Source organism: Aethalodelphis obliquidens, unplaced genomic scaffold (assembly GCF_003676395.1).
Source record: "Aethalodelphis obliquidens isolate GAN/ISIS:26980383/991018 unplaced genomic scaffold, ASM367639v1 scaffold6, whole genome shotgun sequence".
Lineage (NCBI taxonomy): Eukaryota > Metazoa > Chordata > Mammalia > Artiodactyla > Delphinidae > Aethalodelphis > Aethalodelphis obliquidens.
This window is the reverse complement of record NW_020837950.1, coordinates 42,848,774-42,862,701: the sequence shown is the minus strand read 5'-3', so window position 1 is coordinate 42,862,701 and position 13,928 is coordinate 42,848,774. Positions and strand designations below refer to the sequence as shown.

General features: G+C 35.5%; 1 protein-coding gene across 5 annotated transcripts in view; it reads left to right on the top strand.

Annotated features, from left to right (window-relative positions):
* Positions 1 to 13,928, top strand: part of TBCK (TBC1 domain containing kinase) — a 236,088-nt gene that overhangs the window by 76,111 nt on the left and 146,049 nt on the right. For all 5 annotated transcript variants that reach the window (XR_003432228.1, XR_003432229.1, XM_027103446.1 and 2 more), the window contains exons 13-19: positions 2,680 to 2,729; positions 2,909 to 3,038; positions 4,623 to 4,721; positions 6,395 to 6,457; positions 6,983 to 7,109; positions 8,517 to 8,567; positions 9,999 to 10,082. Coding sequence is in view for 3 of the 5 variants with exons in the window: in XM_027103446.1 (XP_026959247.1) it covers positions 2,680 to 2,729; positions 2,909 to 3,038; positions 4,623 to 4,721; positions 6,395 to 6,457; positions 6,983 to 7,109; positions 8,517 to 8,567; positions 9,999 to 10,082 (604 nt within the window). In the remaining 2 variants the exon portion in view is untranslated. The remainder of the gene's footprint in view (positions 1 to 2,679; positions 2,730 to 2,908; positions 3,039 to 4,622; positions 4,722 to 6,394; positions 6,458 to 6,982; positions 7,110 to 8,516; positions 8,568 to 9,998; positions 10,083 to 13,928) is intronic.

Here is a 13,928-nt window from a genome sequence, read left to right as displayed (position 1 = left end):
AGTTCTTTCAGCTGGAATCCCCTGTATTATACAGGAACTCTATATATGGAGATAAGATAGGGGAGGGAGATAAGGTTGGAGGGATAATCCTATCATTAGGTCTCAGTGTTTTAATGAGCCTTTGTCTCTGGGCCTGAGCTTCTCAGCTTCCCTCCCCATTTCTTTAGGTGAGACAGGAAGGCTAGAGAGAGCTGGAATTGGGTATTTCTTATCCCCACATCAAAGACTAGAGGGGCCTAGAATCTCATATTTCCCTTACCCCAGGTCATTTAGACTCTGGTAAAATAGTTTCCCTTGAGGGCAGGCCTTTACTTTTGACAACAGGGTACTCTGGGAGCAGTTTAAAAGTGGTTACTTTGGTTACTTTGTCCCTCCTCCTGCAAGAGACAAGAGGGGATTTTTCTTAGACTTTCACCCTAAGAACCTGTTGGGATTTATGGAGGTAAAACTCAAGGAAGTGTGGAGTTTCCCCTAGGGCTGGGCCTCCAGAAGTTTTTATCTCTCAGGTTAGTCCTTGCTAAATCTGCAACGATTAGTCAGTTACCCTTCAAATGTTCTTACCAGGCTCCAGCAGTAGCTTCTGCTCCACCTTAGCTGTGATTGTCTATATTTGCCTGTCTCTCCAGTTTTCCAGGGAGCATTTTTGCCCTGATCCTGATGGCTCTAAAAAGAGCTGTTGATTTTCAGTTTCTTCCATTTTTTTTCTTGCTGTTAGGGCAGGAGGGATAACTTCCAAGCTTTTGAGTGTTGGACTGGAAGCTAAAACTCCTAGCCTTTTTATTGTTGTCTATAGCCAAAGATAAAATAGATAATTTCCCTTGTTGTCTGTCTCGAGGCTAGCAGTTCAGAGCCCTCTCCCCACCCCACCGCCAGCACATACACACAGTTCTGTCTTTACTGGGGTGTAGCAGGGTCTCCTCCAATTTGGCTGCCCCTTTAATCAGGTGCCTGAGCCTATGTCCCATTGTGCTCTAAAACCCTAGACCACAGTTATCAGTAAGTATACTTTAGTACTAGTTTACCTCCTTTCTCTGTAAACCCAGCTTTGTGTCTTACGTCATTGCATTTTTGTTACTCTTTTAGGCTTTTCCTGTCATTTAATATTTTACACATTATACAATAGGGAGATATTAGAATCTCTTATCTGCTATAATGCCAGGAACAGAAAATTAAAATATATGATGATTATACCTGATACCCTAAACTTATCATCTCTTTGAAGAGAAAGAATGTGTACAGTGGACAAAATAAGTAGCAATACAAGGTGGTAAACAATAAAGTATATCCAAAACATATGGTTTCAACTGATTGTATTTAACTCTTGTTTCTTTAATTTAAATATAATCCAAATTATATGAATACAAGTTGAATGTAGGCTTCCATTTTATTTACTTCCTCAGTTCCCTTACATTTCCACTTCTGAAATTTAAAATACTTTTTTTCTATAATTATTCAGAAAAAATATTAACGTTGATTTTTAAAATAATGTAGAAAACAAATAATAATTTTTATCTTATACTTTTCTGTATAAGTATTTTTGCCTTTTTTAAACCCTTAATATGCTAAATTTTTAACTAGAAAAAAAGCAGACAAGTTACTAATAATATTTATGACTTTCAGGGCAGTAAAACCTAAGCTTTAAAAAAATATGTACGTTAATAATGCAGTAAAAATTGGGTAAAATCTTATTTTTCAACTTAGAATTTTAATACGTGAAAGAAATACCTCAAGGTTTAAGGGCAAAATGGGATAAACGCATGTCAAATTTTAGAGAAAAGTTAGGCATAAATCCAATGTTTGCCAGATTCTCTGTGCTGGGTTTTCTTTGGCTTTTAAAAATTCTGGGAATAACTCACATGGATGAGTGCACAGTGACTCTAATCAGCAGAAGGTCGATGCTGGCTACACAGCGACTTCGAACTTCTGTGTCGGTCCCCAGAGGAGCAGACACGCTGCCCTCTAGTTGGAAGTTGAACTGAACAGCAGGGCAGCAGGCAGGGTGGCATTAACTTTAATCACCCTGCTTAGCATTTGTCTAAGATTTTACTTTACTACTGCCTACCTTCTTATGTTTTTGGAGAATATCTGTAATTCTGGCAATGTCATCATTTGGTGTAACATTTATTATAATGACTTTGTGAAAAAAATAAAAGAATTGAATTTTGTCAGTTGATTTATCAGCCATTTGAATCATCTATGTTCAAAGTATGATGTGAGAAATTCTTCTGAATCCTTTTTATTAGCACCTTAGTTTTGTCTTAGTTTGTATTAATGTCAAAACAAAAATAAATCTGACTTTGAGGGATATGTATGCAAAAGTACATTTTAAAATAATATTCATATAATTTAAAAATATCCATTTATTAAATTTCATACTAATTTTAGTATTTCTGAATTGTGTTTGGACAACAATTATTATAGGTGTCTAACCTTTACAAGAGATACCTAGAGGTTAAAAAATCAAAAACCAAAAAAACGGTTCTTCACAGCCAGATTTAATCACTGGAGGCATGGTATATTTGCATATTTATGTTAGGAATGAATTTTAGATTCTACCTTATACTTTTCTTGGTACCTTTATAAATTCATAATTTTAATGTTATTTTTCCTTTTAAATATGGATCAGCATTTCTGTCTCAGATCCTAAATATCACAAATACTTTCTCTCTGAATTCACAGAGATTAAAAGATGTTGATGGAGAAGCATTTTACCCACTACTTGAAGATGAGTGAGTATATCGTCTCCTTTTACACTTATTTTTCCTTTCTGTTTATATTATACTGGTAAGAAGCTTGTACATTTTCTTTGAAAAGTATTTCCTAAAAATAACACAAAAATATGGTGTTTTTAATTTTAAAACTTTTTATACCTTTTGTTAATTTTTCTGCTTTTGTTTCTTTTTTACAGTCAGTCTAATTTACCTCATTCAAACAGCAATAATGAGCTGTCTGCAGCTGCCACTCTCCCTTTAATCATCCGAGAGAGGGACACAGAGTACCAACTAAACAGAATCATTCTCTTTGACAGGCTGCTAAAGGTAGAGATTCTAAACTGTAAAGTGTTATAAAGAGCCCACATACAATCCTTATTTTTTATTTCATTGGTAATTCTTAGGGAATCTTGATGTCATGAGAACACTAATTCTTATGACCTATCTTTTCTGATTAACTTTAATTATAAAAATGATACCTGTTCATAGTACATAAAATTAAAAAGTAAACAAGATGCAGAAATCTATGCAAAATCATATTAGACAAAATATTAATATCTGTACTATTTAAAGAACACCTAAGGGGAGTTCCCTGGTGGTCCAGTTGGTAAGAATCCGCCTTCCAATGCAGGTGACATGGGTTCAATTCCTGGTCAAGGAGCTAAGATCCCACATGCTGCAGGGCAACTAAGCCTGCGCACTCTAGAGCCTGCGCACCACGACTAGAGAGCCTGCGTGCCACAGCTGCTGAGCCTGTGCGCTGTGGAGCCCGTGCCCAGCAACTGCTGAGCCCACGTGCTCTAGAGCCCGTGCACCACAACTAGGGAGAAGCCCATGTGTCACAACGAAAGATCCCTGCATGCCGCAATGAAGATCCAGCGTGCTGCAACTAAGACCAAGTGCAGCCAAATAAGTAAATGAACACCTAAAAACCAAAAGAAAAAGCACTATTATCGAAACAGAGAAATGGATAAAGAACGCAACAGGACTACAGCTAGTCAGTAAATCAATTCAAAATGTGTATCCTTACTAGGAATGAAAAAAAATTAAAATAACTTTTTCTTGCATACTGAATTAGCAAAGTGGATAAAGGTATATTGAGATTGGAACTCTCATTCTTTTTTTTTTTTTTTTTTTTTTTTTTTTTGCGGTACGCGGGCCTCTCACTGTTGTGGCCTCTCCCGTTGTGGAGCACAGGCTCCAGACGCGCAGGCTCAGTGGCCATGGCCCACGGGCCCAGCCGCTTTGCGGCATGTGGGATCTTCCCGGACCGGGGCACAAACCCGTGTCCCCTGCATCGGCAGGTGGACTCTCAACCACTGCGCCACCAGGGAAGCCCCCAGAACTCTCACTCTTTTAGAGTAAGTGTAAGGTGTTAGAAACATTCTGTAAAACAATTGAAAATATGTATCAAGAGCGTTAACAACATCCATACCCTTTGTCCTAGTAATTCTCTTCTAGAAATCTCTCCTAACATACAAATTTACAGAATGACAAATTTATGTGCAAAGATATAGAAGAAACCATAATAATAACGTATTTGTTTAATACTTTCTATATCACCAGATATTTTACAAAGTGCCTTACATACATTATTTTACCCATATGAGACTGGTAATATTATTCTCATTATGAGTCTTTCTTAATTCTCCCAGAGCACATAATAGAGAGGAATGATTAAAAACAGTAGAATCAGCTCCTCTCTTTGATTGTGTAATAGGAGATTTACAGAAGATAAGGAACCATTGCACTGCTAATTTATATGTATTAATAACATCAAAGTAATTTCAGGTACTTAGAAATGTATTACAGTTCACCTTCAACTTTTTCACTGGTATATTGAGATCTGTCTAGACTAAAAAGATGACACTGGTAATTTGAGATATTTTTCATATCTTTTTTTATCTGTAGGCTTATCCATATAAAAAAAATCAAATCTGGAAAGAAGCAAGAGTCGATATTCCTCCTCTTATGAGAGGTTTCACCTGGGCTGCTCTTCTGGGAGTTGAGGTAAAAAAGAAAAGAGAAGGTTGGAAGCTGATTAATAGTGGTAGGAAAAAAGAATGAAAGTGTTTTCTGAATGTGTACTTTCCAAGTTGCTAGAAAATTATGTAGTAAAATATGAACATTAAGAATATTTGGCAATTTTAAGTGAACGGAGTAGAGGAAAAGAATATAGACTAGATAGAATAGAAAAACATAATTGATGGTTTGTTAGATTTATTCTATTTAATGTATTTAATGGACTCACAGAAATTATCTTGATTATTAATTTTAAAATCAAAATATTTTAAGAATATATGTATATCATTTATAAGTCTATAGTCCTGCTTATAAAGTATGTTCATCTTGGAATTGGATTGCCTATTTATAACTAATGCTATCTAAATTTGGAAAAATCTTCCATACTAATTTGAACCTTGTCAGAAATAATTAACATAATGATTTAGTGCCTTTTGGCACATCTGTCTTACCAGAAGCATGCTGCTAAGAGAAATAGCTACTTTATCTTCTACAACACCTTATCTGTGGCAGTGAGGAAAGGAAAAATGTCACAAAATTAGTGGGGTGACTTGCAGTGCTATCAGAGAACAGCAGTCATGATAATGGGCCAAATCCTGCCAGATTATTTCATTTTCTGTAATTTCTTTGTCATTTTGCCTTCATGTATTTTCTTATAGATATCTTATGGATGTCCATCACCTATTTTTGTGTGTGTGAATTTCCCCAAATATTTTTAATCCTTTTAACTCTCTGTTGAAAGATTTCCTTCCTTCATTCCTGATTCCCTTGATGAGAGTCTCTAAACATCTTTGACTTCGGTTGGTTGCTTTACAAGAATGTCTAGTGTTCTATCATACGGTAATAGTTAGAATTGTAGAACCATATAATGCTTAAAATTCAAGAGGACTTCCAAGGTCAGGTTGTCCAAATCTTTCATTAAATAGATGTGCCAGAGAAGTTGGCACAGCACAGAGTTTGAACCCCAAATTCCTGGCTGTTTCTCTACCATTACGGTTAACCAGACTAATAAGAAGTGTTCCATGCTTGGGACACTGACCAAACATTTGAAGTGGTTTATTCAGTTATTCTTTCTGTAATGGTATAACTGAAAAATGTAAATGATCCCTTTAGTCCCTTAATGATTTTATAACTACATGATATTCCACTCTTTAATTCATCCCAAACTTTTGCTTCCTGGTGCTGAACTACCACTGCTTTAAACAGTTTCACTTTACTTTTGCTTTCATTACCAACTTTAACAGTTCATCTTGTGGATGAACCCTACTCCCCTCCCCGGAATTTAAAAAAAATTTCTTCATGAAATTTACTATGCGTGAGATAACAGTGAATAGAGAACAGCAAGGCTGTGTTTTGTGTTGCTGTGGAGGCTGGGAGATTGGCTAAGCATGGTCGTTAGCCACATGACTCATTCAACACATTTGTCTTCCAGTGTGTCTAATTCAAATGTCTGCCTTAGCAAAATGGTAAATTGTCTCAGACTTTCATCACAGACTGTCAAAGATGTAGAAAATTTTTCTAAGGAGTATACTTTGGGTTTGAGTGTGCCTGTCTATAATTGGGTATGTTTTCAAAGATAGATATTTATAAATAGATTTTTCCTAAATTTATAATTTATTAAGGGTATGATAAAGTAATATATCTTCTCTTATTTTTTGCAGGGGGCTATTCATGCCAAGTATGATGCAATTGATAAAGATACTCCAATTCCTACAGATAGACAAGTATGATTTAGATTTTCTTAAACAACCTAAGATAAGTCTACCCAGTCTTTAAATTTTAAAAAGGCATGAGGAATTTTCTTCCTTTCATTACGAATACTGAGCAGCCATCATATGCATATGGTGTTAGAGAAGCATAACTCTTAACCTCTTTAAGATCTACTCTAACTCATTAGTGAGTTAGAACTGTTCCTTTTAGGAGTTTAGGCCAAGCAACTTTTACTAATAATGTACTTTTTTGTCTGAAGAATTTGTCCTTTATTTAGACCAGATTGTAAAGGAAGGTTTTTTTAAAACTAAATTAATACATACCTTTTCAAAAGAAGTAGTCTGCTTTCCTTGTTTAAGTATACTTACAACTTTTTGGTGTTTCCAGTGGATTAGTATAAAATTCAAAAACTTCAGACACCACAATTCTGGAGGTTGCCTATTCGGAATTTCATAATACAATTTCTCCTTTTCCTTATCTTGGGATTTATTGGCAATCAGTCCATTATAGTTTTACCTTATTGTTTGGCTGTTTTACAGATTGAAGTGGATATTCCTCGTTGTCATCAGTATGATGAACTGCTGTCATCACCAGAAGGTCATGCAAAATTTAGGCGTGTATTAAAAGCCTGGGTTGTGTCTCATCCTGATCTTGTATATTGGCAAGGTAACTTTTTTTCCCTATTATTAAGACACTTTTTGAAGTGTTAGGAACATGTTGCATGACTGATGCATGCATGACTGATAATTTTTAAAATCAAAACAAAATATCAAAATATCCATGGCTTTGAGAAAAGTCAATACTAAAGCTATGCTCTATCTTTTCAGAGCTTTACATGAGAACTTTTTTTTTAACTTTGTCTAAATGTCTAATGAATATCATTTAAATGCAAGACATTTAATGAGACAACTTGCCGTCATGTTGATTAGGAAAGTATAAAGAATATTTTGTGCTATTGTAATCTTTGTGAATACACTTTTTCAATACTTATGCAAATAATAAAATAATTTTGTACCATAAATAATTTGGGGCAAGTTTACATTCTTGGCATTTAATGATCTGCAACTTATGCTTATCAGGGTTACTGGGAATTGCGGAATAGGATATCACCCTGAACTTCTCATTTTTTTCTCTCTTTTTTAAAAAATACCTTTAATGCTCCATATCCTTGATTTGTAGCTTTCCTCATTACTGTTTTTGTGGTCATTGATAAATTCATGAATGAGAAATCCATTCCACCTAGTCTTATTTTTGAATTTGTTGTAATAGTGCTTATATTTCAATTCTGTGTCTATTTCTGGCCAAACCTGAAAATGAAGCTATTATTTTTCCTAGCTCTGTTCATTTTAGAGTTCTAACAGTTACAGATAAATTTATATACATTCTTTTAACATGACAGTGTATGAATAGCATTATTATCAATAAAAGAAATACGTCATGTATTTGTATTTTACTTCACAATTTTTTTTTTTTGTGGTACACGGGCCTGTCACTGTTGTGGCCTCTCCCGTTGTGGAGCACAGGCTCTGGATGCACAGGCTCAGCGGCCATGGCTCACGGGCCCAGCCACTCCGCAGCATGTGGGATCTTCCCGGACTGGGGCACGAACCCGCGTCCCCTGCATCGGCAGGTGAACTCTCAACCACTGCACCCAGGGAAGCCCTACAATTTTTTAAAGAATTTTTTTTCATCATCCCAGAGAAACATGTAAGAAAAATTTTCATCTCCTAGATAAGGAAACCTGTCTGGAGTTAAATGATTGACAAGATCACACAGTCAGGGACTATATGCAAGCCTTCTATCATTTTTGCATTTTTCTATTACTACATTTCTCTCTTCAACTCATAATAACCTTGATAATAATAATGGTTGGTTTATTTTGGACATTTGCTATATGCCAGTCACCATCAGTTATTCCTCACAATAACCCATGACGTAATATATTTCTGAATGGGTAATAACGTACAATGCTTAATCTATATAGAAGTAATGCAGAGAACTCAATAAGGTATATATCTACAATTCTGTTGGATTAAGTTTATTTGAATTCTTTCCCCAACCTCTCTCCATCAGGTCTTGACTCACTTTGTGCTCCATTTCTCTATTTAAATTTCAATAATGAAGGTAAGCCTATTTATCATTTAAATAATTATTGTGCATATTATTTTAAAATATTTTAATCAAACGTGAAAGTTTTTTATTTTCATTGTAAGGTTCTTGCTCTCTTCCTAGTAGATATTGTACCTTTCTGTGAAATAATCTATTAGACTCATTTTAGAGGATGTGAAGGATGAGTTTATTACTGGAGAGTTTCAGCTGTGACTGGAGATTTAGGGAGAACCTGATAGATTATTCTAAATGCATTCATCTACTTTGGTGACTATTTTTATGAAACTTTGGAGAAAATTCTGACTTTTTTAGAGATTAGTTTTAGTCTATATATACTTTCTGAACAATTTGTAAAGAAAACAATATTGATACTCTATCCTCCAGAGACTTTTATTTCAACCACTACCTCCTTTTATTTTTTAAGCCACCACCTCCTTAATGAAGACTTTTCTTACCCTCTTGAATCCATATAGCACTTTGTATTTCCAGAAATTTATCTTCTGTATGTTTTGTATTATAGTTATTTATATACTAATATAGTAACCCTTTTTTTGTTTAGCAGCTTTTTTAAATGACAAGGGTTTTTTTTAATTTTGTTTTCTGTTCCCTCATATAATGCCTTTTATAGTAGGTTTTTCAATAAATATTTGAATATTTATTGCGAATATCTCTAATGATATCACATATAGAGAGTGTTACCATATATAGCATAAATCCTTAGAAGCCTCAATCTCAGAATCTCCATTTCTTCAAATTCTATTTCATATCAGAATTTTCATAGATTTCGGGAATTTGAGTAGCAATAGCATAATCCCAGAGAACTAAAATTTCACTATTTGACTACTTTTTTAAATGCCTGTTCTCTGATATTAGTCTTTAGACTAGGTTTTGTTGCGTTTAGTTAAGCATAGCTTATTATCACACATACTGATCCAAAAACAGTAAAGAATCTGTGTTTGAAAGAACAATTTATTGCTAGTGTTTCTAAATCCAAAGTTCTCAGGCTCTTTGCATCAACAAAAATTAGCGATCTTGAGGTTTATATAGCTCATTAATAATGATTATGTTTAGAGATTTTAAAAATGCATAAAGTTCTGATAAAAAAGGTTTTTATTCTTGTAGGATAATGATTGCTGCGGTAGTTTGCTTTTTTGTTTGTTGTTTATTTTTGTTTTTTGGGTTTTTTGTTTGTTTTGGGTTTTTTTTTTTTTTGCTGCTGCAGTAGTTTGAAACTGAAAAGTTTGTAAGGTGGTTATCTTCTGTTGTCCAAAACATTTTCTGTTTTAAATGGTACAGGGTTTTTCCCCTTAAATTTTGTGCTTCCATCAATTATTAACATAACTCTTGTTTAAAAATAGATTCAAGGAATGTGTGCTGAGTGAGTGAATGACTGCTGATCTTTTACCTCATTAACTAATTTGTTATATTTGCCTTACTCTTTCTTAGCCTTGGCTTATGCCTGTATGTCTGCTTTTATCCCTAAATACCTGTATAACTTCTTCTTGAAAGACAACTCGCATGTAATACAAGGTAAGAAAATGTGTTTCTTTGCCTTTTTATAGGGAAAGCACTTATGTCAAAAGTGACCAATAGTCAGTTAAATTTATGATTTTGACCCAATAAAATATGGTGACAGGGCTTCCTTGGTGCACAGTGGTTGAGAGTCCGCCTGCCAATGCGGGGGACGCGGGGTCATGCTCCGGTCCGGGAAGATCCCACATGCCGCGGAACGGCTGGGCCCGTGAGCCATGGCCGCTGGCCCTGCGCGCCCAGAGCCTGTGCTCCACAACGGGAGAGGCCACAACAGTGAGAGGCCCGTGTACAGAAAAAAATATATATATATGGTTACAGTGTGTCACTAAAACACGTGAAAAGATCATTAAGTTTAGTCTCTTCTCCAAGTCCACAAAGAATTATGGTATTTTGCTAATGACTGTTTAATATCTAATCTCAGTTTGGTTCAAATTCAGTCATGCCAGTTTAAGAAAATAAAAGTCCAGCTGTTTGTTTCTCTCACTATTAACATTGCCCACAAAAAGCTTCACCATGGAGCAAGCCTATCATGAATTAGTAAAAAGTTTAAGCAGTGTTTAATTGTGTAAGTAAATAGAATATTAAAAACACTTCTCATTCATCTTATTCATGCTCAATCACCCAAAATATCCTCCCACTTTCTTTTCTTTCCTAAAAGACACCTCCTCCTTCAGAGTTCAAGACGTAGCATAACCCATCTGTGAATTCTTTCAGGACTACTTCAGCCACATTCAAACTTTTATATAAGTTTTTGAGCTCATTTTTGAAAGTAATGTAACAGAAGTTTAATAATAAACATTTGTGAATCAGACAAACTGTTTCAAATTTAAGTTTCATTACTTATTGTGAGTCTTAAATAACTTAAGTTGGCTAGGTATAATGTTCCTCATATCTGAAATAAAAATTGTTGTAAAGGTTAAGCATTATAAGATATGTAAATACCTAGCACATAAAAACATTCATTTCAATAACAATAATTATTACTGTATTATTTTTACTACTATTACTATTTTTATTATCATTATTACAATTTTTTGATAATGTAATTATTGTCATGGTATTATATATCATTTTATGTCTTATATTTTCAAGAAGATTTTAATGTTTTAAGGACAGGGAATTTTCTTATAGTTTCATATTTCTTTTGGAACAGACTACAAAGTTGGTTGCAGTCTCCCCATTTACCATTTTTATGAAACTTATCCAACACCCCCTTCATTTAGACTTTTTTCCTTATATGTATATCCTATTAATTCTATTAAACTTTAAACAACTTAAAGCTGATGCTGTTTATTTATACCTGTGTCATTATGGTTTCATATAATTCACTCAATTTGAATAAAGCAGGAAAACTACAAGCTGTGTCTGATTTATCAAAAATTCTGAGTAAGTGGGGTCTCAATTAGCAATATTTTTACTTAGTTAGAAATGAGTATAAAACTAGAATACCAGAGGTCAATATAATGAAAAAAATAATTAGAAAGGAAGCAGAAAGGGAAATGTAAATTAAAAAGATAAAGAGACTGAAAATAAGAGGAAAAGAATATGGATAAATAGCGCAACACATACAATTTTTCCATCATCATTTACATTAGTATATAGAGAAAAATATTAAAATTCTTTTTGAAAACTTAGTGTTTGTGTTTACAAACACATCGAGGCATGTGATCATTCACGGTTCTCTGTGTCTACCACATAGATGGGTGCTAGAAACTGAAGTAACGATCCATTGTCTCTATGTTAGTTTTGAAATGTAATTTGTATTGATTTGTATTTGTATATTGAAATGATTTGGCCTAAAATGGATATATCCAAGTCCCTGTACATTCCTAGGATGTGGACTTATATATAGTTGGGATTAACTTAAGAATGTTTTTTTTAGAGGGCAACAACTTTTTGTTTTGATTTCTTATAATTAAGAACAAGTATATTTTATAGGAAGAACTTACCTTTTGCTTGTAGGTTAATTTAGTAAAGGCATCCAACTTCAAGAGTCATGTAATATCATCTTCCAAGAATTTATGAATTGGTGTTCTGTAAATGTATACCTTGTATCTTAATAAGGATATGTTCCATACTTATTCATAGATTTCTTACTATCCTTTATCAGTAATGTTTATTATAGAGTTGACAATGTACTCTAAGATTCCATAATACCAAAAGGAGCAGATTTAATAATACCTTGGATGATACCAGGAGATTTCAGGGGCTATTCATTGCAAAATATGTCAAACAGTCACCAAAGACAAACTGACAAAATTAAACGTAGAAAATAGTCAGGTTAGTATTTGTGCAACACAAAAGGTGATTCCTTTATCCTCAGTTAAACATAAGACAGCAGTATAATGCTGTTATTTTTAAAGCTAACATGAGGAGAGGAACCAAGATGGCGGAGTAGAAGGACATGCTCTCACTCCCTCTTGTGAGAACACCAGAATCACAACTAGCTGCTGGGCAGTCATCAACAGGAAGACACTGGAACTCACCAAAAAGGATACCCCACATCCAAAGACAAAGGAGAAGCCACAATGAGACGGTAGGGGGGCGCGCAGTCACAGTAAAATCAAATCCCATAACTGCTGGGTGACTCACAGACTGGAGAACACTTATACTACAAAAGTCCACCCACTGGAGTGAAGGATTGGAACCCCACGTCAGGCTTCCCAACCTGGGGGTCTGGCAACGGGAGGAGGAATTCCTAGAGAATCAGACTTTGAAGCCTAGTGGGATTTGATTGCAGGACTTGGACAGGACTGGGGGAAACAGAGACTCCACTCTTGGAGGGCACACACAAAGTAGTGTGTGCATTGGGACCCAGGGGAATCAGCGGTGACCCCAGGGGAGACAGAGCCAGGCCTACCTGCTAGTGTTGGAGGGTCTCATGCAGAGGTGGGGTGTGCCTGTGGCTAACCTTGGGGACAAGGACACTGGCAGCAGAAGTTCTGGGAAGTACTTCTTGGCGTGAGCCCTCCCAGAGTCTGTCATTAGCCCCACCAAAGAGCCCAGGTAGGCTCCAGGGTTGGGTTGCCTCAGGCCAAACAACCAACTGGGAGGGAACCCAGCCCCACCCATCAACAGTTAAGCAGATTAAAGTTTTGCTGAGCTCTGCCCACCAGAGCAGCAGTCAGCTCTACCCACCACCAGTCCCTCCCATCAGGAAACTTACACAAGCCTCTTAGCCTCATCCACCAGAGGGCAGATAGCAGAAGCAAGAAGAAATACAATCCTGCAGCCTGTGGAACAGAAACCACATTCATAGAAAGATAGACAAGATGAAAAGGCAGAGGGCTATGTACCAGATGAAGGAACAAGATAAAACCCCAGAAAAACAACTAAATGAAGTGGAGATAGGCAACCTTCCAGAAGAAGAATTCAGAATAATGATAGTGAAGATGATCCAGGACATCGGAAAAAGAATGGAGGCAAAGATTGAGAAGATGCAAGAAATGTTTAACAAAAACCTAGAAGAATTAAAGAACAAATGAACAGAGATGAGCAATACAATAACTGAAATGAAAACTACACTACAAGGAATCAATAGCAGAATAACTGAGGCAGAAGAGCGGATAAGTTACCTGGAAGACAGAACAGTGGAATTCACTGCTGCAGAATAGAATGAAGAAAAAAGAATGAAAAGAAATGAAGACAGCCTAAGAGACCTCTGGAACAACATTAAACGCAACAGCATTCGCATTATAGGGGTCCCAGAAGGAAAAGAGAGAGAGAAAGGACCCGAGAAAATATTTGAAGCGATTAGAGTCAAAAAATTCCCTCACATGGGAAAGGAAATAGCCACCCAAGTCCAGGAAGCACAGAGAGTCCCATACAGGATAAACCCAAACA